General features: G+C 38.0%; 3 protein-coding genes across 6 annotated transcripts; 2 read left to right on the top strand and 1 right to left on the bottom strand.

The window, feature by feature from the left end:
- The first annotated feature begins 1,300 nt into the window (after positions 1-1,300).
- On the top strand, positions 1,301-11,914 carry LOC111327990 (uncharacterized). 4 transcript variants are annotated; one of them, XM_022932324.2, is made up of 5 exons: positions 1,301-1,370; positions 1,551-1,672; positions 7,757-7,901; positions 8,224-8,391; positions 8,540-11,914. In XM_022932324.2, exons 1-5 carry the CDS (start codon positions 1,316-1,318, stop codon positions 9,025-9,027), a joined length of 978 nt encoding a protein of 325 aa, XP_022788059.2. In that variant the 5' UTR covers positions 1,301-1,315; the 3' UTR covers positions 9,028-11,914. The 4 variants fall into 4 exon arrangements, with proteins under 4 accessions (XP_022788059.2, XP_088580790.1, XP_022788060.1 ...); XM_088724664.1 differs by lacking the exon at positions 1,301-1,370 and having other exon boundaries at positions 1,377-1,672; XM_022932325.2 differs by lacking the exons at positions 1,301-1,370; positions 1,551-1,672 and adding an exon at positions 6,284-6,439.
- Positions 11,915-12,891: 977 nt separating this feature from the next.
- LOC111327987 (RNA-binding protein pno1) lies at positions 12,892-17,334 on the top strand. Its single transcript, XM_022932321.2, has 7 exons — positions 12,892-13,095; positions 13,176-13,325; positions 14,318-14,401; positions 15,000-15,060; positions 15,826-15,943; positions 16,194-16,264; positions 16,795-17,334. The coding sequence occupies exons 1-7, from the start codon at positions 12,898-12,900 to the stop codon at positions 16,860-16,862; spliced, it is 750 nt and encodes a 249-aa protein (XP_022788056.2). The 5' UTR covers positions 12,892-12,897; the 3' UTR covers positions 16,863-17,334.
- Positions 17,107-19,611, bottom strand: LOC111327984 (serine/threonine-protein kinase Nek6-like). The gene has a single exon (XM_022932317.2). The coding sequence runs from the start codon at positions 19,417-19,419 to the stop codon at positions 18,409-18,411; it is 1,011 nt and encodes a 336-aa protein (XP_022788052.2). The 5' UTR covers positions 19,420-19,611; the 3' UTR covers positions 17,107-18,408.
- Positions 19,612-20,794: the final 1,183 nt, after the last annotated feature.

Raw genomic sequence — 20,794 nt, 5'->3', positions numbered from 1 at the left:
CTTAAAACTTGTGTTTCGCCCTTTATTTCATCCTAAATGGAGACGTTTTCCACATCATGTTATTTCAGAGCTCTCTCAGGCTGCACAAACAAATTAATACCTGTTTTAATTGATAAAGAGAATTTACTGACTGAGAGCATCCTTCTCAACCCAGTTTTCAGTCTTTTCTACGGGCTGAAAAGCTTTGTATTAAAACTTCCGGGACCAATGTGTTGAAGATATTTCCTGTCTAATTACTATACAATAAAATTTCATAATATTTACGTGGAGGTAAGAGTATCTCTTTGCAATGCTTTGATTGTGTGTTTCCTTAAAGCCGAAATTCGAATAAAGTTTGCCCGGCTATCATTATATTTTGTTACAAAGTGGACCCGTGCGCGTACAGAAATGTAGGATTGTAAGACGGATAGGCAGAGGAAAATCTTCTCTAGAAAATAGGATCCATTTAATTCATAATGTAAACAAGGGGCAGCCAGTCTAAACAATTTCTTCCAAAACGGTTGTCTGAGGAGCCAATCATCACCCCACAAGGGGAGGTGGGGAAGAAGTGGGGAGGTCAGGAAAGCCATTCGTTCAACACTTTGGTTATTGAAAAATCTGTGTTTTCGAAAAGTTTGTTTTGTTCTTGTTTTTGCTTTTTTTGTTTCTCCTTGAAAAATACCTTTGATTTATTGTGACTGTCGTCGCAAACTTAGTATTTCACTGATGGTTTGAAAGTTTATTTAGCGGGTAATTAATATAACAGGGAAAGTTTGGACTGTCTGTGGTTGAAACCGCATTTCATTGAATTTAACTGATATAATTTTATTAAGAACTTAATTTGTCTGCGACTGAATCGTTTAGCAACATTATCTGCCGCACTGATCTGTCACCAGAAGGATTTTCTTACCTAAAATAATGCGTTTACTGCTGGAATGAAAATTCACAAAATGTATATGGATTTTAAAGGATCAAAATCTTAAGTCGCAGATTTTTTCCAGTGATCTTAAGTACAAAGTACTTGAAGGTACACGGAGCGAACAGCACTCCGCTGCAAACCTGTCACCGATTTTTCCGATTTTTTTTAATGTAAAAAAAGTATGTAACACTATCTCGAGAATTCTTGAAATGTCTCGTTTGAACGAAAAAATATAAGGTGACAACATCTCTTCTGTAAGTCCGGAAATGTTTAGAATTCGCCCAGGGGACCCTAATGGTAAGTTCATGTACCAACATTCGATGTCTCGACAGCCGGCGGCCTGTGGGAGTCGAACGTAATCCTAACCTTGGAAATCACGGGGTGAGCTTAACCTACTAAAGTCAATAAAATTATGTAATGCACTCTGAGTATCAAAGTCACCAGATCTTCATGCCAACAAGTGTCTGCAACGGTAAGCGTGCACTGCTTGTCTTATGCTTACTTCTACCAACAGTTTGTGATAGCATACCGTATACATTCTGCAAATTAATCCAATTTCATTGAAAGCACCTGTCCTTTTGAGACGAAGGTTCGTATTTCCAATATCGCTCTTGAAAGGCATTTTCAGTTAATCTACGCCGACACTTTACAGAGACTGTGTACAATCATCATCCGAGAACGAAGACTGAAAGCGTTTTACCTCTTCTGACTTTTCCGGCGACCATGAAACATTGGCTGAGGAGAAATCATCCATGCAACTTTTTCAATCTTCAAGTAAGTTACCATTGTATTTTTCTTAACTGATTTTCGTCTAATATTTCTTGCACAGGCACATTAATTAACGTCACCCTGACTCTACCCTTTAATGTGTGGAGTTTTTCAGTAGATTACAGAGTCTAAGCGTACAAGATTTTTCAAGTTTGTTAAAAACTGATGTCGCGTTTGTCAACTGGAAACTAACGTTTTTCATCAGGGGAGGGAAAATTGCACTGGTTTGGTTAAGTTACCGCCTTAGCAAAGTAGTTTATGACTTAAAAATAGGTACGCTTAATCAAATGGGAGGTCATTTTGCCTTCTCTTTTCTCCATGGTGAACTTTGCACCCTCAACGCATGTTTACAACCACTTAAGATTTCCCTGTTTCAATTAAAACTTTTGCTAAGTGCTATATATGAATTAGCATAGAAAAGGAAATAGCGTAAATCAATTTTATTTCGAACTGTTCAACCTGTTTTCATAGGTTTCATGGGAATCTTAAAGCATGTGGAAAGAAAATTTCTTATAAAAATATATACTGGTATTACTAATACTGGATAGATTGGAGTAATAACCGGATTTTCAGGTTTGCGTGAGCGTGAGGTTCTCTCAACTTAGCTGTCGGCCTCACCATCCCAGGGGATTTTGACACTGACGCTATGTTGAGAAGTGAAGTAGTTTTTGAATTGAAAACCATATCTTTCTCCAGACTAATCTACCATCAGATGTTCTTAATCTCTTTTAGAATGTTTTATTCCCTTTTTCTCCTTTCAGTAATTTTCACCTCTTTACTCGATGAGACCCTCATCGCAGAAATCTTCAAATCAAACTATAAATGACAACTGCTTCAAACACTTATTCAAACCAAACCTGTTTTACGTTTTCTGTCCATAAGATATCCATTTCTTCTTACTCTTATACAGAGAAAATGTTTTCGCACTAGCTTTCCAAGCCCTTTTAACGTGCTTTTTTTATTTTGTCTGTTTGAAGTTTACTCCTAAAAAAACATACTAGCCATTTTTCTCTTTTCAGAAGTGTTACATTTTTCTTCAAAGGTAAAATTAAAAAGCTTAAAATGTCATGTTTGCTATCCTCCACCCTCACACCCCTCGTTTTTGAGGAACAAACTCTACACATTTGTACCGTGTATGTGTCATTGTATTCTGACGCTTTAGTCTATCACTTCAGCTTCTAATGCATTCGAGGTTTATCTATCAAATCTTTCCCAATTTGAGTAACGCCGGTCTACCACACAAAAGTTCATAACAATGGGGAAAAATTTCTTAAGAATCACGCGTCGAAACTAGACACCTATTTCCACTCCCGAAGAGCTTTGTTGACAGATTCTTTGGCATTCAGCCACGACAAACTGAAATTGCGAGAGAGAAATTAGGCAGTCATGAATTTACCAAAAATAGAAGCACTTCTGTTGTTGTTGTGGTTGTGTGCTGCATTTTTGTCTGAAAAACTTACCACTGTGACAATAAGATGTGGTTGTCTGGTCGGGAACCTGAAATTCAGCATCTGTTTTAATGTGTACAATGAGTTAAATCAAAACCTGGTGGGCAGAAATTCTTGGCTTAGTTATATGGAGAACAAAGTGTGTGACGGCACGTGTCAGTTTGCGGTGATGCAACTTGCGATCAAAAATTTTTTTTTGTGCTCGAGACCAGTGGCTGAGAAGCTAACATAACCCCTCCTTCTGTCACGTGCCAACCACGCAGATATCATGACCGAATTTAGGGGAGGGGGGAAGGGGAAGGGAAAGATATTTCAAGCGAGCAGTTATCCTTTTTCGTTTTTGTTTTCTCTGATATTTTTATAAGAAACCGTCCCTCCCGTGGATTAATGGTTCCGCCCCCCTGTTTTGAATATTTAGGATCCATTCGTTTAGATGGCATTAACTCACAGAAACACACGATGAACCTCCCTGTTGGTAAGATAAAGCATCCTTCAGGAGGCGTTATCGGAAAATTTGTTTTCTTGGCTTCTATTATCTTTTTTCTGACCTCATAATCGTTATGTCATACTGATGCCTATACCTATACCTTGCATGTGCCGTTACCAAACTTTCCCACGTGAGATAAGCATGCACGTGAATTTGTTTTGTTACGCAACGACCGCTCTAATTGCTACCCGTGCGCTGAAGGTGCCGGGGACTAGGCACACTGCCAAACTCTTGTAGTTGTGCAGAAATATTACACCAAAGCTTTCATTTTTATGTCCAACACTCGAGGTAGGATCAAAGGCCTAAAATATACCTTCTTCAGCGTTAAATAGATTTTACAAGAAAAGAGGGATATATGTTTTTATGCAAACAGCGAAAGCTATCAGAGGTTCACATCAAATAAAATAATAATAATAATAACAATGTGGGTAATGGTTTTTCCTCTCGTACATTTCCAAATTAATTGACACGGAACACATCTGTTAAATTCGGTTCTCTAGGATCAGACTCGTATCAGACCCAATCTAACTTTGATTGCAAAAACGACCCACGTATAAAAAACACGAAAGCAACTACTAGTTAGTATTGAAAGAATTTCAAAAAACCGTCCATCAAAATTATCCTTATAAAAGTAAATTACATTAAAAAAATATATGAGAAGGGAAATGACACTCTTACTCTAAAAAAACTTTAAAAACAAATATTAAAAATGTCTAGCCTATATTTGCCTATAGCATTGTCAATTAAAAAATCTGTATCGAATGTCTCAAACGTTCTTCCCTTCTTTCTTGTACCTCTTAAGCATAAGAGGACGCATCATAAGAGCGTAAAAGAGATTTTGGCTCTAATCCAGGACATAGTGGTAGAGTATGTTTCACATTTCTTAATGGATATGAGTTCAGCTTAGCGTTTATGGTAAATTTTGCATTCAGTGCCCATCTCTCCGGTGGTACTAAAGATCAGGGGCGTAAAGGATCCTTGCTCTATTTTCAATACTCTACTGGCATACTTTCGTTTCTTCTCATTTTCGTGCTGTTTAAAGACTTGCTCAGATGTCTTCTCGCGATAGGAGTCAGCATAAGGGTGGAATACCCGGACATCAAAGTATGCAGACTTCTTTCGCTCCAAAAACCTCTGGCTAGAATATCAAGACGAGCATCTTGGGAAGTTTTGGCTCCATTATTCAAAATTTCTCCCGTAATCTGCTGCAGGGGAGGCTCGATTTCCACATCTTTACATACGGTGCTAAGCAGTGCCGCCTCCAGGTCTCTTGTGGCGTTGTATCACAAATCCGCCATTTCTGCAGGTCATTTCTGCAGGTCCATGCACGTCAAAGATGTCACCACAGACGCACCGGTTTGGGATGTCAGAGAATTCCCAATTATAACTCAGCTTAAGGGCATCTCTAAATTCTCCTTTATTGAGATCGTATCCTAGGTCTTTTAACGGGATGACAGTGAGCCAACTGGAGGAACCTCGTTCTGATGCTTGTTCTTTCACTTTGAGCGAGGTCGGTGTTAACATGTTCTTTACCCTCACTTCAGATTCTTTCAGGGCCTCACGTTTCTTAGCTTTTGCCTGGGACTTTGCAGCATTGTTATTTGCTTCATCTGGAGTGTGGTGATCTTGATGTATGATACGCTTATTATTATTATTATTATTATTATTATTATTATTATTATTATTAATAATAATAATAATAATAATAATAATCGATATTTAAACAGGGTGACCCCCTCAGTCACAGGACTGGTGTCAACGGGGGTCCTGCATAACATAAAATAAAATAAAAGAGAGTAAAATAAATCATATATATACACATATCAATAAAAACTAACTGATATAAAAAGTAACGATTTTTGATTTCAGATTGAAATACATAAAAGTAGCTAAAAGGAAACATCGGAGGTTATCCCTAACGAGGACGCTGCCCGAAAGCCAGCTAATAATTTAATATAACCAAGTTTTCCAATAATTTTGCACGCACTATGCATTTCGTGTTTGATAATGGTACCAATAGACCACTTTCATAAATGACTGCCGGATTAGTATTCTTTTGTTTAAATTTAAATTAGCCCTTCTGGCCTCGCTTGAGATAATGTATTCTTTTGAATTTTGTACTGGAGAACGAGGCCAGAAAGGCTGATTTCAATTTAAACAAAAGAATATTAATCCGGCAGCCATTTATGAAAGTGGTCTATAGGTGAATAGCTTTCAATTCAGTGGGTTACCGAATTTCATCACGGTCTCCTCTGGCCATAGGCTCGATTACCAGCCACTGTTCGGGAATCGGAGCCCGCGCTCCTCCTCGGGGAACAGGCAGCCCAAGCTCACTACTCGAAGAGCGGACGTGACTCTTACAGTGTTGCGCAACGTTTTATATTTATGAAGGTTTGTAAAGGATGTTATCGGTTTGCCTTAAAAGAGAGAAAAAATGTCTTGTTTTGAAATAAAATGGACTTACGCTTCAAAATGCCTGAGACGCTGGTAATCAACAAAGAAAACAACAAGGCAATTGTCACCAAAATTATCAGAGTGCAACAAGGTTTTTTTTTTTTTTAAACGTATCGAATCAGGAGCCCAAACTCTTTTTTTTTCTCTTTTGTAAGAGCCCTATTGGATAGCATGACACTGAGTTATTTTTCTCGCGTGATGCAAGGCGCAACCTTTTACCGTTGGAAACTAGGTACTAGTTTTGATTTTGGCTCGCAATTTTGGAAGCGTTTTGTGGCCATCATTATTCGGAGGGAACGATCGAATACTTCGTACCTAAAATGAGTTAAAATGAGAGAATACTTCTGCCTTTGCTGTTATGGAAACATATTTGGCGTGGAAGAGGTAAAAAGCTTCTGATTTCGAATTTTCAGCTATCTCCATCGATGAGAAATTCGATATAGTTTGATTGCGGAGACTACGTTATTTCGATAATTCTTTACCATGGCCATTTGAAGTCGGGTTTGTAATAAGCTCGATGATTAGTATTACAGTGTTAACCATTTTTGGTTTCCTCTCCAAATTCTGTATAATCTCGTTGAACGAGTTTCAACGTGCGCAATTTATTTGTGTAAGTGATTTCTTTTTATACCTTATTTTAGAACGGTGTTTATTACATAAACATGAACCACAGTTGAACAATCACGAAACGGAAAAAAACAAATGTTTTTTTTTTTTAAGCATTTCGTTACGTAAATTTGCTTCGTTATATCTGAAGCATTTGTAATAAAGGATTTGGCACTTTTCGAAAAGATGACTTTTGAAATATCTCAGATAGGACTCCGCGTTCTTTCTTTGTTGCAATGTTTGCGTCTGGCTCTAATTAAGTGCTATTCTAACTTAATTAAGTGTAATTCGACTCTGAATTATTACACGGTTTAATTCCCTGTGTGAACCGAAAAGACATTCTAAGTGAAGGGAAGACATCAACTGACTTTTGCTATGTTGATACACAAAACTTGGTATGATTTTAAAATGATATGAGTAAAAAGTGAAGTCTGAACTTATGCGAAGAGGCTCATCCAGCCGGAACATATTTTTGTTTAAGGCCCTGTTTACAAGCAGGTAGGGTAACCCTAGTGCTAGGGTTACCCTGGCAGGGGGGTTACCCTGACGCCCCCACATTTCTTCTTTTTTTCATAGACGTGTTTACAAGGCAGCTAGGGTTACTCTAGCACTAGGGTAACCCTAGCACTCAGCTAGGGTTACCCTAGCGCTAAGGTAACCCTAGCGCTAAGGTAACCCTAGCTGCCTTGTAAACGCTCTGCTGGGGATAACTCGCCTACCCGGGACAACTTTTTACTTGTTTCCAGACCCTTTGAACATTGATAACAATGCGTGCGGTTACCAAGCATAGTTAAGTTGTCCCGGGTGGTAGGGTAACCCTACCTGTGAAATTTTGCTTGTAAACCCGGGCTATCTTTGACCCGCCTGCTAGGGTAACCCTAGCACAAGGGTTACCCTCCTTGCTTGCAAACAGAGCCTAACTCAGTAGGGGCTTTACTCACCATGGATGATATACTAATTTAGTTGCTAAAAGTTGGTCAATTTTCCCAGACAATTTGCATCAGACACTCAAACCTGCACTATTTTTATTGTTTTTTTTTTTTTGTCTTTTTTAATGTTTACTTATATTTCCTAACCAGATTGTTTTATATTCAGGATGGGAAGCAACTGATCAGCACCACTGGTAGATTTGCCAGACAAATGGTAGAATCATGTGATGGTGATGAAAAAGAATTAAAGAAAACAAACAAGAGAATTATATCATCCAAAGAGATCAAATTAATATGGGCAAATAATCGACGTAAGTGTTGAGCAAATGCAAAATTTGGCTGAAATACAGTCTTTAAAGTTTGAATTATCTCTCTGACTTTGGTTATCACACACTACTTGTAGCTATTTATGACTGAACACCATGGACTGTAAATCACTACCTCTGGAGAAAAAGCACTAAATAAATGAATTATTATTATTGTTATTGTTATTATTATTATTATTACTATCAACAAACATAGAATCAACTTGGAATCTTTCTAGTTAGTGTATTGATAAGATTGAATTGATCGAAACTAATTATATTTCCAAGTGTTTGTTTATTTCTTTACTTTTTGTTTGTTTCATTTTAGAAACAAATGCAGTGTTCAGTAAACTTGGAGCAGAGGATATTGTCACTCGTTATGATAAGCTTTTGCATGAATGGAAGTTGTTGAAAGATGCCGAACAAGACTTTAAGAAGATTATGGGTTTGGATCTTGATCGACCTCTCACACGCTGCTTGGACAGTATTCCTCCTGGTATGTGCGATGCTAACCCTTAAAAACTAAAAAAAAAAAGGTCATAGGGCAGACAGAAGAAAGAATTTGTGTTGATATCTTGAAAATGAAATGCCTAAAATTGTGCAAGCATTCTTATGATTTTTCCTTTTTATTGTAACATTTGCAGACATGAGGATTGGTTTCAGTCATGGTACAGATGACAGTGAATATGAGTTTCACCTGGATGTTCACCCTTTAGTATCAGTCGATAAGCTCAAACCACCAGTGGCAGAACAACTGAAAACAGCCATGCATCTCTTCAGCGTAATATCCAGCACAATGAACTTCGTGAAGTCAGAAGGAGCATCAATACAGAGAGATCTTGAAAAGTTGATCGCTAAATTTAAGAATGAAAAAGAAACCTGTGTGAACATAATGGGAGTGCGACGCAGTGTGGAACTTCTAAATGTACAACAAGTGGAGCAGGCCCTTCTTATTGTCAAGGACATTATCACTTTTACATCAGCACGCAGTCACGCCTTGATGGAGTACATTGTAGCGCAGGGTGACAAAGTTGACTTGCATGTCTCGAAAGAAGATCCACAGAATCCAAAGGTGATTATCTTTTCAAAGAAATTAAGGAATTCAAAAAGGGAGAAGACAGGTTCTAACTGATTTTGAAATAATTTTTTTCTCTTTTTGTGTGTATGTTAGGATGTAGTGAGAATTTGGATTGCATAGTGTGCATTAAATTGTGTGACAGGGTTGTTATTTGAAGCCATTATGCAGTGGAAACCTGCCAGCTGTCAGAATATTTTGCACTGGCTATAAAAGTTACTTGAACATGTCCCATAATGCAAGAAAACTCATAGATCTTAATTAGGGAGTTTTAAATTGTTTCGTGATCTCCTAGGTATCCTTTAGGCTATAGCTTGTGACAATATGTTATGAGGAAACATTGCAGTGACAAGTGGCTTCATTTGATGTGTTGAATTTTAGTGAAAGTCTTGGTCCCAGTGACACAATTTTGATACAGCTGCAAGTTTAATGCAAATTCAAACTGGTTTTTGAAGTTGAACACTGTTCATAGCAATGAAATGGCTTAAGCTTGCCTCATAGACTCGTCATAGCATCTTGTTGCCAAGCCTTAAGATCCCACTTTGAAATCCCTCTGGGGATTGGAGTGAACTCACAATTAGCAGTTAATCATAAACTATTATTAACTGAAGATAGTTGACATTACTACACTGCTACTCATGCAGTATATGTTTTTTGATGGTTATTCGCATACTAAAAGTGTTTGTTCCTTTTCGCTTAAAGCCTCTCAGTAAGTTTACTTTTGAGGTGGTCCATATGCCAGATATGTTTTTTGATGGTTATTCGCATACTAAACATTTTTGTTCCTTTTTGCTTAAAGCCTGTCAATAAGATTACTTTTGAGGTGGCCCTTATGCCATATATATTTTTTGATGGTTATTTGCATACTAAAAATTTTTGTTCCTTTTCGCTTAAAGCCTGTCAGTAAGTTTACTTTTGAGGTGGCCCATATGAAAGGCAAGGTCATGAGGTTGAGCAGGCTCATTCTTGTGACCTCACCCCCCTGGCACTGGAACCCCAAGTAGTACTCTGTTCACTGGCTTTTTTGAAATGTGGCTGGTCCACCAAGAAAAGCGCTGGTAATAGGGCAAATTTTTAAAGAATGTGGCTTTATCATTGTTCCCAAAACATTTTTTTTTTTCAGAATTTAATGTATTGGCTCTGTAGAGTTAAATTTTTTCCTATGAGCTCAAAGAGTCAAATTGGTAGGTGTAAGTAAATTCATAGATTTTGCAAATGTAATGTGCAATTTGCGTGATACTTCCTGCTAAGATCCGCCTTTGTTTGTAAGTAGTAACCCTTCAACTCCCAGAAGTGATCAAAATGTGACTTCTCCCTGTAATATCCATACATTATCCAGCAAATAGGTGATGAGAATACTCAGACTTATCAGGTAGAAGTTGTTACCTGATGTAGCACCAAATTCTTATCACTAATTTTTGAGGAAATGTGTAGCAGTTAGAGGGGAGAATTAACAAATATCAGACTTTGGGAGTTGAAGGGGAACCAAGAATACAATGTACTGTTACAAGCACGAAATAGCAAGTTGGCTTAGTTATACATACAGTGGCTGCAGCATAAGTCCTTTTTTTCTTGTTAAAAGGTTATCTGGTCTTGATTTCATAGAAATGATGATTTCAGGAATTATAATTGTTTATTTCTCACTGCGGATGATATTAGACATGAGTATATTTTAAATTGGAAAGGATGAAGAAAACTTCTGACCACAATCACCTTGTGTGAGGTGACTGCCATACCAAAGCACTTATTTTCACAAGAGCTTCCCTGTTATTTCTTTCTTATTCCTGAAAAAGGAAAAAAAAAGAAACTTCTGTTAAGATAAATAAGTAATTATACTTAAACTACAGTTTTTAATGTTCAGAATAATTATTTTTTACCTTCATACTCAGTGAATAGTGTTAAATTAAAATTTCACAGTATTCACCTAACCTTAGGTAAATAAGTTAATTATTTTTGCTCCCTTGACATTCATAGGTAGGGTAGTGAGAGAAGGGAGGGGGGGGGGAATTCACTTTGGGGCAGATACTTGAGCCAGGCTGACTTGGTAGGCAGGTGTGACCTATTGAACATTATTGTATGCCTTGCAGTTCAATAACACTTACTTGAAACTAAATTATCATGTAATTTTTATATGCCTTTGGGCCTTATCTTTTTATGGCTAATGACCAAATATCATTTCTTTGTACTGTCTGCAAAAAAAAAAAAATGTGTTACAATTTTAACTCTGATAATTTGTGTTAAAAAAGAAACAATGCCTCTCAGTTGATCCTTTTCTTTCTTGTTATCACTGATCTGCCTAAAATTCTATTGAGATTGTAAGGAAAATTCCTCATTGGGATTGAAAAGGCACATCACTTTAGGCAATACCTTGATGAAAGTCACCTTGAGATATCTAGCCGGCCTAGATAACAGAGCCAGCCTCAATTTTGTTATCAGCCTTTAGAGTTCTAAGCCCTTTTTTTCATTTTTTTTTTGCTGTAACACTATTAGCTGTGCATGAAGTTAATATATGAACAATAACACTCAAAATCAAGGTGTATAGTAAAAATTGAAATTGAATTTTTGCTATTGTGAACAACATTTATTCACTGGAAACTAAAGCAATAAATTATCTTACTTCATAGCTTTGAAATGTATTTAAACTTGATGAAATTGTGTTTAAAAAAATTTGTTGAAAGATATTTTGTGGGTATAGATATAAAGTATGGGGGAATTTAATCAATTTGCACAAACAAGAGCAATAAAGATGTTTTTCTGAAAAAATAATATATTCCACAATAATTATTATTACTATCTATAGTCTGAAAATCTATACTTATTTATTGTTTGACGATAGTGTGAAAGTCACATAGTGGTCAGGTAGCTCACTGCTAATAATGAGCTTTTTTTCTATTTTGATTCAACTTTGTATTTTGTGAAGTTCTTAATAAATTCTTTTGATCCAGTTGCTATAGAAGTGTGAGATATTAGTATTGTTGTAAACATTGTGGTTTGATTTTATCTTTGTAATTAAGGTGTGTTACCTCGGATATTACGTCGTGGATCCCTCACAATGCAAAAGTAGTGTGTGAAAAGGGCTTATGATACTTAGTTCTTATTAACTGAGCGGGAGGACCATATGGGAGAATCTTGACTGAGGTCGCCAGTACAGACTGAACGCAGTGAGGTCTGTACCAGTGACCGAAGTCAAGATTCTCACATACAGACCGACCTAGCTCAGTTAATAAGATGTTTATTATATGGCTGCGTCTTATGTGCCAATTTTTTATATTCTTTGTACCTTTTTTTTCTAGACCGGTCTTGATGCCGGTCTAGATGGGAAAATCTAGACCGCTTTCAATGTTGATTTCAGCCAATCAAATTCGTGAATTTGGTAGTTCCCAGTCCTTGTGAGATACAGCCATATAATAATGAGTTATATGAAAACTTCACAGTGATATTTTTTTACTGATGGGCAAACTTTTTTTGGGTGGGAGAGATGGATTGATGAAAATTTTGCTGAGAACCAAATTTGCAATTTTTAAGCAGCAGAAAGTTAATTAATGAGCAAGAAAGCACAGCATTATTGGTATGACCACAAGCTGAGTTATTCCATGCTCCTTTTATTGACTGCTTCACGAAATGTGGGAACCTTCTAGCGTAAAGGATTGTCTTCAATGTATTGATTGGTGTGCATTTTTTTTAAGCTCTACTGAACTAACATCCTAAAATCTTCATCAGTCAACAATGAACAAGTTATCTTGAGTATTTTTTTCATCTCGAATCAAAGCGAAATATTGTCTATATCTGCAAAATTCGCAGGCTGTTCTCTTAGAAGGGGAAACAAAATATGCTTTTACTTGCGACGGATGGAACCGCTACGAATTTGAGTGAGGCTTGGGAATAGGACGGGTCTCGGGCTGAAGGCCTGGGAACGAAATGTATTGCATGCGATTGCGACACACGTGCGCAAAAAAAATGGCGGAAGGATCGACCGAAAAGATGACCGGCGAAGCAACTGAAGATGAGCCTTTTAAGGCCGTTCCAGTGAAAAGAAAACGGAAGAGACAACAAGAAGAAGACATGGATACTAGCGAAGAACCGAAGAGACCAAGCTTTCCGCCAGCCAAAGCCGAAAAATTAATGGTAAACTTTGATGACGTTCATCTTCTTACAATTGGAGTCTTGAGGTTTGATACAAACTGCCGGATACTTTCCCTTTGTAGGGTGGAAAGACGGAGACTAGAAAAATACCTGTTCCGCCACACAGATATACACCTCTGAAAGAAAGCTGGATGAAAATTTTCACTCCAATTGTCGAGCAGTTAAAGCTACAGATTCGTTTTAATTTGAGCGCAAGAAAAGTAGAAATTAGGGTAAGATTTTTACTTTTTATGAGATATCTTACAAATGTACTTTTGATAGAAGGTGTATCGCAAATTTCTGAGGACGACTTCTTTGCTTTGAGATGAGGGCATAATTTCAACTCGATGATTCACTACTCCGTAGCGAATAGTCCATTTTACAGTTGTGTGCTTGGTTGCCAAGCCTTTGAACGGGAGTGAGGCTAGAGATGACCTTGTTATGATACAAACCTTGCTGCCTTTCAAATGTAAATCACTTTGTTATCATGCTAACTAGATACAGGTCTCTATCACAACAAGGTCATCTTTAGCCTCACTCTGAATCATAGGCTTGGCAACTAAGTACACAACTGTAAAATGGCCTATTGACCAGATAGATTGCATGAGGACTGTTCTAACGGTGTCTGGTCTTTTTGTCCAAGAGTCTCTTCGTCCGAAAGTCTTTTCGTCCAAGTCTTTTCATCCAAAAGTATTTTTACCTAAGTCTGTTCGTTTACTTGTTAAGTCATTTCTCGAAGCAAGTAAATAACTATTATATGATATTATATCATAGATAAGGCTATATAAAGAACTTATCAGTGCGAGCCATTGCCCTTTTGGTTCACCTATCTTCATTTTACGAATTCACAGTCATGAATTTAATACACAGAGAATGAATGAAGTTGTAACCCAATATATTTTATTAAACAGTAGCAAAAATAAAGACTTGCTTGCCATTTAATTATTTCACGCGAAAGAAATGGGAATATTAGGCTTTTTGTTAAGCGTCTATTGAGCGTAAAAGGCAACGAAGTGTAACATCACTACGTGTCCGACATACCCAAATGGCAGCGGCTCACAACAAGTTCTTTATATACCCTTATCTAGCCTTCTAAAAGTTATTTATTTGCTTCAAGAAAAGACTTGAGAAGTAAACGAACAGATTTAGGTGAAAGTACTTTTGGATGAAAAGACTTGGACGAAAAGACCGTAATTCGTTCTAAGTTTGATACCTCATGTCACAGACCTCAAAAGACACTCAGGATATCGGTGCCATTCAGAAAGCTGCAGATTTTGTTCAAGCTTTTCTACTTGGATTTGAAGTTGAGGTGAGTTCATTGTCTCATCATTTGTCTTGAATTTAATCATTTTCGTGACGTTTGGGACAAAATTTCATCGCCTTTTTTTTGAGAATTTGGCTTTTGATCACTGGTGGTTTGATGATGACTTCTGCCATGCTAATTGTGAGAGTCTTCTGTCATGTCTGATGCACAGCTGGTCTTCTTGACAGTGGGCTCAGGTGTCTGTGGAGACTCTGTGACAGCAATAACGCATCCTGAGAACCACTTGGGAGAGGAAGTAAACTCCAACTCCAACACTATTAAGTAGGGTGGGTGTGGGATGTTTGCACTCTTGGTGCATTATCCTCACTCCCTTAGGATCCCCCAACTCAAGTCCAGACCCATCAGGGAGGAGTTCGGGCTCCGGTTCCTGAACAGTGGCTGGTAATCGAGCCTAACAAAGGAGTTGGCCAAACAAAACATATATTTGAAGGGACATTGTCTGTTGATCAGCCATTATTTTGAGCACTGGCTTGTAGGCTTGCTAAAAATCTCCCTTTAGCCATTCTACTTCAGTGAATATTTGTGAATTAGCTAGTTAAAGTCTTTCATAACTGAAGTCTTTATCTGAATATTTTACTTGCAGGATGCTTTGGCCTTGGTCAGGTTAGATGACCTGTTTTTGGAGACATTTGAGATAGCTGATGGTATGTAGGTTCACTCAAAATTGTTATCATTGGTCTGTAGCAATTATTATAACATAACCAAAGTAAAGCGCGCGCTCTGATTGGTCAATTTAGCATCCCCCATTTGCGCATGGGTGTACGCTGCTGATGTGAGCAAATGCAAAGACTATTTTTCTGTGCGCGCTTGTTTTTCTGGTCTCGTAAGATTTGTCAAATAAAAGGGAACTCTTTAGCTACAATGTATCAATGTTATGTTATAAAACAAATGGTAATCACCACAGCGTACACTATTGAGTTATGCATGCACTTGGGAGGTTTGCTAAGCACTCAAGAAGCTAGAGTCGCTCTTGGCGACTCTTATGCTTCTTTCATGCTTAGCAACCTCCCGCGTGCATCCATAACTCAATAGTGTATGCTGTGGTTTTTACCATTTGTTAATTTTTATGAAGATAACAGGAAACAGATGGGAAACATATGAGATAATTTTGGTTTCTTTGGGTCTTTTGATGCATGTTAATTTCCCACGCATGAGATTACTGTGTGATGGATGTCCTCCCCTGGGGTGGGATGGGTGGGTTCACTGGGCCCGCAGTAATTGGCGCAAGCTGTTGCGGTGTCCCTGCCGGTTGGCGAAGCTAATTAACTAAACTAAACTAATCCTTCCCTCAAGAATGAGCAAAGATAAAGTAAATGGAAGCGGGTCAAGTGGGTTAATACTACGTTAAGGAAACATAACTTCATGAACCTTGTGTAATTTTAATCACATGCTTTTTTCTCTGTCAACAGTTAAGCCCCTGAAGGGAGATCACCTTTCAAGAGCCATTGGGCGCATTGCCGGAAAAGGAGGCAGGACAAAGTTCACCATAGAAAATGTATCCAAGACCAGAATCATCCTGGCTGACTCGTAAGTCTTTTCATTGTTATATTCAGCCTCACTGGACTTAGTCCCATCAGGATCAAGTGTTAAAACATCATAAGCCTTGTGGTCTCCATGACTACAAGAGTACATCCAGTGCTCCAACATGTGGCTATTTTGGTTGCCATGGTGACTTGAAAAATTTTTGGCGACTTAACTTGCTGCCAAAGTTACCGATTTGGCAACCAGTGTTTGGTTTCATGTAATGATTTAAATTGTTTAAATTTTCTTATTTCAGAAAAATCCACATATTAGGATCGTTTCAGAATATCAAAATTGCCAGAACGGCAATATGCAGTTTGATTTTAGGTAGGTTTTGATCTTTTGGTCATCATTGTAGATCACAGTGTTCTTATTTCTATATTTACACAACAATTAGACCCTGAGTTTTTAGACGCCTTTTAGACTGGATACTGTGACCAAAAATACAGTAATCACAATGGCCAATCAGAAAGAGAGATTAAAAAAATTCCCACAAGGAGTCGATAAAAACTCTACAGAAACGCGAGCAAACTGTCGGTAGCACGGGTTTACGCGAGAAATCAAGTCGCGACTGGTCCTACTTGCCTCTGATTGGTTGAGAGAGCAAGCCGTCTGTGGAGTGAACCAAAACCAATGTAACCTTTGTTTCCTTTTAGCCTCAAAACCTCCAAGATTGGCAATTCTCCTCTGTAGCTGCTAAAAGTTTCCTGGTTAATGGGTTACGAGAAATTGGTGTTAGATCAAGATAACTTCGTCTGATGAGTTTGAGGATTCTCATTACCTGTTTACTGGATAACGTAAGGGAAGTTACATGTTAATCACTTCTTGGGTTAAATTGTTCTGTTGTCTCTTTCCAGGGAGTCCACCGTCAAAAGTTTACGGCAACATGAGATCGGTAGCAAGTAGAACGGCGGAGAGATTCTGAATAGAGAATTGAGGAGGACAAGTGTGCAAAGCCTGAGGCAGGCTTACGATAGCGCTGCTTTCATAACAAATGAAAAATACGCGCAACAATTACTGCACGGAGATGCACGAAGTGTCTATCTTACTAACTAAGGTGGAAGGGTTCCTAAAAGGAATCGGTCCAATTTGATGGAGACAGATTGAAATTTCCCAGACGCAGAATGGCATCATTAGTCTGTACTAACAAACTTACCACAACAAGAAGCTGAAAAGATGATATTTTATTGACAAACGAGCGTTGAATGAAGTTTTCATGACTGGATTTCATAATATAAAAAATGTCACGCTTAAGTAATCGCGAACTAGCAATAGTTATATATAGAACTGAGGTGAATCTTATTTACATATAAGTCTGAAAAGGATGAGATGAAAGTTCTGGCGGCGATTATTCAAATAAGGTTTATTTTAGTAAAGGTGATAAGTTTCTACAGAAACTGTAGTGCTGCGTCGGTGGGGTATCACGAGATAATTCAATTTTATCTTTTGAGTTGATAAATGTAAATTGGCCACTAAATAGCTTTTAAGGCGTTTCGAGTGTTAGCCCTTCGTTAGCCTGAGGATCAGGCTCTCTGGGGGTTTCCTCAGGCTAGCCCTTCGTCAATACGAACGACCTAGCTAACAAAAATGCGTAACTCTGTAGGAAAACTGGTTGTTCGACTCGCAAAAATTGTAAGGATATAGCAAACTATTTCTGCGCTTTAACATTCTTTTAGCCCCATCCACAACTGAAAGTTTATCACTTTAACATTGATCGCTAAAGTTTTGTATTTGTCCCAAAATATTTATACAAAATTAATTGCAAATGGTTTTTAACTTCCTAAATATTTTCTGGGTACAAATTTTAAAAATCTGATGGGTATAAGCGAAAAATGGTTATTGGCCTCTTCTGAAATGAATCCCGCCAGCGTGAAAGATAACATTTTTATGAGAGTACAATTCGAACCACAGCTACTAAAAAACAGCAATATTTTCATCCACTATTAGTTAACTGATTTTCAAAACTAATTAATTATCTATCCTTCAAAAATTTAGAAATACAGATAACGCAGAATCTGTGGAAAACTTTTGACTTGAAAGAATGTACCAGAAAACCCTGCGTTTGTAAACTACTTACAGTTTTGAAACACACCGCGAAAAAGTATTCTTTTAACTATAAGGACTTCTGTGGCCAAAAAGCAGGTGCCGACAATCTTGGTTTGGCAAGCATTGCACCAACTACGCCCTAACAGTAATTTCTAAACTTGGTTTAACCGTGACTCTGAAAGTCACGATGGTGAACTAATGATGTTGTGTGACATGACGTTAGTTGTGTCACCTGTAAACTGCACTTGTAGCTGAATTCTCAACTACTGCCCACATTTGTGGTTAAAATAATTACGTGTTCTTCCGTTATTAAAAACAAATGGAATATCAGCATTCCAGCTGATACAGAACTGAAACAGCATCATTTGCAAATATATTTGCCTAGCTAGTCAAGCGCGAAGGAATTATTTTCGTGAAATACTTGTCTAATTTGGTCGTGTTTGCTCCCTCGTAAAATGAAATGCATCTTCGATTGACGGTCTCAACCTTGGCTCGGGCATCAAACAAGAACGAATCAAATTCTCTATGCCGGAGCCGCATGATTTATTATCTGCTTCATTAAGTGTCGCGGGTGGAACCCCGTGAACGATGTTATTCAAAGTTTCAAAAATATTTTCACCTGGTCGAAGCGGAAACGCTGGTTCCAAGAAAACCATTTCGAACGCGACGCATCCCAGCGCCCAAGCATCTTGTTTGCTCGAATATCTCTCTCCTCGAATTCTCTCCGGGGCAACATAGATTCCGTAAAAGGAATCTTTACCATCAACGCATACATTAAGCTCTGTTTCACTAGGAGTGTAAATGAGGAGATTGTGGAGCAAAATATCTCCTGATTTCGAAAGAGACAATGTCTTGCTTTGGATTTCCGTGTGCACAATCTGACGTCTCTGTAAATACCACAAGGCATCGCAGATTTGATGCAACATCTTCCACAAAAGTCCCTCGGAAAATGTCACTCCTGCTTTGCGATATTCGTGGACCAGATCGTAAAGACTCGGTGAAAATGGCTCCAGGACGACTCCTATAGTTTCTCGTTCCCTGAACAAAACCAGTACCTGCATAATGTTCTTGTGGCGTATTTCGGCCCATCTCTTAAGGAGACGCGAAGAATTTGTAGAGTTGAAAGTCTTGGTGCTGATGCACTTGAGTAGAACCTTAGAATTATCCAGCAAACTCCTGGTTGGATAAATACAATGAACCCGCATATCTCTGGAGAGATTCAAGTTTTGTGCCTCGAACTCTCGGAAGCTGAAATCCGATGTCAAAAAGTCGATTAAATGTTGCGGTAAAGGCAGTTTTTTACGCGCTTTTCGAAGTCGCCGCAATCCGGTGTTTTTGATAATCACAGCCCTGCAAAGTTCTCTGAGACTGATCATTTTAGACTCGCAAGTTCTCCGTCTCTTCCAGCGTATGTCAGCTTCGACGACAGAAGACATTAGAGATGATATTTTTTTGTTCCGTAGATTTTACTTAATTCACTGCCCTATAGGCGTTGGAAATTTTAGTACTAGTTGAGGATGATAAAATGCCCCGTTTTGAACATGGTTGTAAGTCATATGCAATTGCTTCTGTATGACAAAGCAGGTCCATGACTTAAATAGCCCTCACTGCATTTATTATTATCGCGTTGTAAGTCAGCAAAATTAGCGTATGATGTCATTTCCGTTTAGCATAAGTCTGCAAGTTCGGACTTGTAGTTTCCAAACTAAATTTATAGACTTTTACAATGACAAAAATCGTTTAAAAAATATCTTTCTTACTTAGGTTGACAGAGAGAAATTTTCTTCGAGTGCAATTGAATTATTTCTATGAGGAAATAGGTTCAAATGTAAATCAAATCAACTTCTCAACTTTTGACTCGAGTATTTTAGTGCGTGACTCTTGTCACGCACCTCAAAGGAACGCTGGAGACGTGTAAAAGCACATCTTAAAGAAATTATTCTGGATTCCCAGAGCAAATATCATCGATATTTAAGATAAATAATTTGTTTGTGAATTGAAAGCTATTCACCAGGTAATTAAGAAATTAAACGGTATTGTCTCTTCCACGACCTATTGTAGAGATTTTCGCTGTTCTGAAAACCGCAGAATAGATAACATTTTGAGGAGCGATTCTAAGTCTATCTTCCCCCTTCCAAAAATAAACCCTATTTCAACACAACTTGAAGGGCGATCGCGACTAGGCTTGTCCCGATTGTGCTCGGCAACTTTTTAGCAACTAATTACTTTTGATGTTTGGAGCCGACTTCGAGCAATTTTTGCCCTTCTGAGCAATTTTTGAGCAAAATATAGGTTTAGAGCACATATCAAGCACGAAAAAGTCGACGATTTCATTAAAAAAGAAGAGATTGACGCGTAACCACGCTTGACAACGTTTCGCAAGCCTATTGCGATCTTTATCCAATATTCTAACTAAAAATGACGTTCGGCAGGACGTAAAACGAATCTTGTGTTTTGTTCCGTCATTAGTCTTGAATCCTTAAATATCGGCCATATTTGCAAGCAATTCTTTAGAGCCTACTTTCAAGCTATTTTCCTTGACTGTTGTTGGTTATTTTTGTGAATAACGAAAAATAAAGCCTTAATCAACGTTTTTATAAAAGTAACAAGGTAGCAACTTTTGAAATTTAGGCAGTAACTTTTGGATTTTGGCATTTCTTAGCAACTTTTTGGCATTCTAGTGGGCAAATTTCCAGCACAGGCCTAATCACGGCAGCAAAGAAGCTCGAACCTTTTGCTTTAGGGCTCGACATCAGGATTTGGTGATAAAAACCCAACAGTGACCGTGGAAGCCTGAGCCTAACTCAGCGG

The sequence above is a fragment of the Stylophora pistillata genome, chromosome 6 (assembly GCF_964205215.1).
Source record: "Stylophora pistillata chromosome 6, jaStyPist1.2, whole genome shotgun sequence".
Taxonomy (NCBI): domain Eukaryota; kingdom Metazoa; phylum Cnidaria; class Anthozoa; order Scleractinia; family Pocilloporidae; genus Stylophora; species Stylophora pistillata.
The sequence above is the reverse complement of the archived record's forward strand: the minus strand, read 5'-3'. Positions and strand labels throughout refer to the sequence as shown.